The 3818-nt window shown below is 39.7% G+C and overlaps 1 protein-coding gene across 1 annotated transcript; it reads left to right on the forward strand.

Annotated features, from left to right (window-relative positions):
- LOC143856906 (glycine-rich RNA-binding protein-like) lies at nt 1-2006 on the forward strand. Its single transcript, XM_077367159.1, has 2 exons — nt 1-208; nt 1378-2006. Exons 1-2 carry the CDS (start codon nt 95-97, stop codon nt 1765-1767), a joined length of 504 nt encoding a protein of 167 aa, XP_077223274.1. The 5' UTR covers nt 1-94; the 3' UTR covers nt 1768-2006.
- The last annotated feature ends 1812 nt before the right edge of the window (nt 2007-3818 follow it).

Consider the following 3818-nt stretch of genomic DNA (forward strand, 5'->3'; position numbering starts at 1 on the left):
TTAGGGTTTCTCGTGCTTTTGGGGGTGGGTTCTTATCCCCCTTTTTTACTCTCTTTGTTTTCTTCATCTTTGCTCTTCGTTTTTTCTTGTCCCAATGGCCTCTGCAGATGTTGAATATCGGTGCTTTGTTGGTGGTCTTGCTTGGGCGACCGATGATCGGTCTCTCGAGAAGGCCTTTAGTTCTTTTGGCGAGGTCATCGAATCCAAGGTCTTTTTCTCTCTTCCCTGCTATATATATACACAGATCTGATCTTATATAGCACAGATCTAGCTGTTAAACAGATCAGATAAGATATGTCTAGCCTTTCTTGACGCATGCGATTTTTGTTTTTGTTTTTGTTTTTTTACTGTCGATGTTCTTTAATCGGTTAGATCTAGTCTTTTTTGTTAGATTTATCATTTACTTGAAGATTTTTGATAGATCGAGCGATTTTCTGTCCTCTGATCGTTTTTTCTTTGTGAACGAGTCTTCGTTTACTTGTAGATGATTGATAGATCGTGTTTTCCTCTTTGATCGAGTCTGCTTATGTCAGCGATCTATCGTTTGCTTGTAGACGATTGATAGATCGTGCGATTCTGTGTTGTTTGATCTGTTTTCCTACTTGATCGAGTCTTTTTTTGTTACAGATGTATCGTTTTGCTTGTAGATGATTGATAGATCGTGCGATTCTCTGTATTCTGATCTGTTTTTCTCTTTGATCGAGTCTTCTTTTGTCAGATTTATCGTTTGCTTGTAGATTATTGATAGATCGAGCGATTTTCTGTTGTCTGATCGTTTTTTCTTTTTGCGTAAGTCTTCGTTTTCTTGTAGATGATTGATAGATCGTGTTTTTCCTTTAGAGCGAGTCTTTTTTGTCAGCGATCTATCTTTTGCTTGTAGATGATTGATAGATCGTGCGATTCTGTGTTGTTTGATCTGTTTTTCTACTTGATCGAGTCTTCTTTTGTTACAGATGTATCGTTTACGTGTAGATGATTGATAGATCGTGCGATTCTCTGTAGTCTGATCTGTTTTTCCTCTTTGATTGAGTCTTCTTTTGTCAGATTTGTATGGTTTGCTTGTAGTTTATCTGTTTCTCTCTTTGATCTAGTCTTTTTTTGTCATAGATGTATCGTTTGTCTCTAGATGATTGATAAATTTTGCGGCTATCTGTTGTCTGATCTGATTTTTACTTGATCGAATCTTCTTTTGTCAGAGATGTATAAACGATCGTGTGATTATCTGTTGTCTAATCTGTTTTTCCTTTTGATCGAGTCTTCTTTATGCGAGATGCATGTTTTGCTTGTAGATGATTGATAGATCATCCGATTCTCTTTACTATGATCTGTTTTTTGTTTCGTTCTCTTATGATTTGGTGTTTCTGTTATCTTATGTAGATCATCAGCGATCGTGAGACGGGAAGATCAAGGGGATTCGGATTCGTGACTTTCAGCAATGAGCAGGCGATGAGGGATGCCATTGAAGGAATGAACGGACAGAATCTCGACGGGAGGAACATCACCGTTAACGAGGCTCAGTCTAGAGGAAGCGGTGGTGGAGGCGGAGGTGGATTCCGCAGCGGTGGTGGTGGTGGTGGAGGCTATGGTGGTGGTGGTGGTGGAGGATTTGGTGGACGCCGAGAAGGTGGTGGTGGTGGTGGTGGGTATAACCGCAGTGGAAATGGTGGTGGTGGTGGCCGAGACCGCAGCTATGGTGGTGGGTCAGATGGAGGAGGATCTCGCTACCCTAGAGGTGGTGGTGCTTCAGAAGGCAACTGGAGGAGCTGAAGGGAAGGGAAGGGTAGGGTTTATGCGTCTCCGTTTCTAGTCTAGGGTTTGGGTTTGGGTTTTGATCTATCTGCTATGTCCTCTTTGTCTCTCTGTTGCGTGCTCTGGTGTTTCTGTTATCTGCCTGTGTTTTTGATCTCAGCTTTTTGGTTTTAACTATTATGCAGTGAATGGTGGTAAGAAAAAAAAAAGAAATGGAGATTGCTACTTTAATTTTAATTTTAGATATTTTAGTTTCAGAGTTATTGTCTCTCCTCCTTTTTGTTTTATTATTGAATGGCAAAAGATAAAAAACAGTAGACCCCAGTTGAAAAAAAATCTTGGGCCACCTTTCACCTACTCGTGAAGAAACAAGAACTCTTGAGGAGCTGCCTTCTACCGACTTCCTGTATTTTTCCCTGTAGGACAAACTACTCTTGGGCCCCACTCCTTTAATTCCCTGTGTGTTCATGAGCCCCACAAATCCTGATATTTGTGTGCTCACTAATCTCTGCTAATTCTGACTTTCTTTCTCCTGGCACATTTCTCTCCTCCTGGCTTGGCTCTAGGGGCCGCAACTCAGGTCCATTTCTGAGGATTTGGGTTCAGCTTTTACATTAAAACTGGGTTGGGTTTTGGTTGATTCCAATTCATTTTTATAGCAAAAGCTCCACCCGCAAGGTTTTAAGTTTCGGTAGAAGGATACGTTTGTTGGAAACACCAAAGTTCGGTTAGCGAAATTTTGGATAAAATATGATTTTTTTCTTCATCTACAGAATTTCAGCTAAAATTACAGAAATTGCGGCTCAAAAGACGACATCTAAAATTTCGGTTTCAGTGAGGACCGAAATCACCCCTGAAACTGAAATTTAAAACCTCGCACCCGACTCGACCCAAGTGCCAAGTTGCACGCTTGGCTGTAAATTTAGATTGGTGTAGCTTCTGTTAGTAGGCATGAGGCAGGGATGCCTTTGTTTTTTTTTTTTTTTTTGATGGGTAAGCTGGGGTTAGGCATACCCCTACCAAAGGGCTTGCCTTCAACAGACAGCAGCAAGGGGGGACCAACTCCAGAACAAAACCAAAACATAATACCCTGGAAGCCCAAGGAATCCAAGAGAGGATCCTAAGATTGATTTGGGAAGGAGGGGAGCCTCCATGAAGCAGAAGCTAAAAGGAGCAAGGAGGGAGATTGAGGTCTTCCTTTGTTTGGACCAAATGCCAGCGTCCAGGATCCGATGCCATGCCATGTATTGAGGACCTCACAGATTGAGGGGGGTCTTTACTGCTGGCTGGGGTGGGATCTAAATCTTGCAGGGCCGAAAATTTGTTGTTATGAACTCGGATTCAATTTCTTTTCCTTTGATAAAAAGAAAAAAGGCAGGGATGTTTTTTTTTCAGTTTCATGAGATAGGGTATTTTGGTCATTAAATTTAAGTGTGCTGAGGTCATTTTCTATTAAGGCTTTGGCTTGCAAAGGGGGTCTTCTAGGATATTTTTCCTCAAATTCCCATTTTCTTTCATTCTGTCTCTCAAACTTATGGTATACAAACTTTGTATTAGGGTATTTTGTCATTTTCTATGAGATAAGGGCCTTTTTTTTAGGATTTAGTTAAACAAACATCGCTTTTAAGGGCCTTTTTTTAGAGGCAAAAAAAAAAAAACATTTCATTATACAATAAAAATCTTTAAAGGAAAACATTTGAAACATGTTAAAAATGCATTTTTATCAAAACATTTTAAACATGTTAAATACTACACGAGAAAGAAGTGGAGCGCATGATTTTATCATGATTTTAAAGAAGTGGAGAACAAATGCTCTCCACTTCAATCAAACATGCTCAAAAGGTTTTTATCTTGTTGCAGCAAAACACAGAAAAAATCTATCATTTTCATCCTTTTTGTATGAGTTGCTTGCTGCTTCTTTGTTTTTTTTTTAATGTAGATTATCTACTGTTAGATTCTTTTTTTTTTTGTTTTTAGTATCTCTAATCCGAAACATTCATCAGAGCAGTACATGATCCAAACCGTTCATCTAGTGAGAAGCGATCATGGATGGCCTGCAGCCAAAAATA

The sequence above is a fragment of the Tasmannia lanceolata genome, unplaced genomic scaffold (assembly GCF_043159265.1).
Source record: "Tasmannia lanceolata isolate RefF3 unplaced genomic scaffold, GAP_Taslan_0.1 ptg000024l, whole genome shotgun sequence".
Lineage (NCBI taxonomy): Eukaryota > Viridiplantae > Streptophyta > Magnoliopsida > Canellales > Winteraceae > Tasmannia > Tasmannia lanceolata.

Coding starts and splice junctions, on each gene's coding strand:
- LOC143856906 (XM_077367159.1), top strand. CDS start 95: ATGGCCTCTGCAGATGTTGAATATCGGTGCTTTGTTGGTGGTCTTGCT. Junction 209..1,377: donor GCGAGGTCATCGAATCCAAG/GTCTTTTTCTCT, acceptor TATCTTATGTAG/ATCATCAGCGATCGTGAGAC.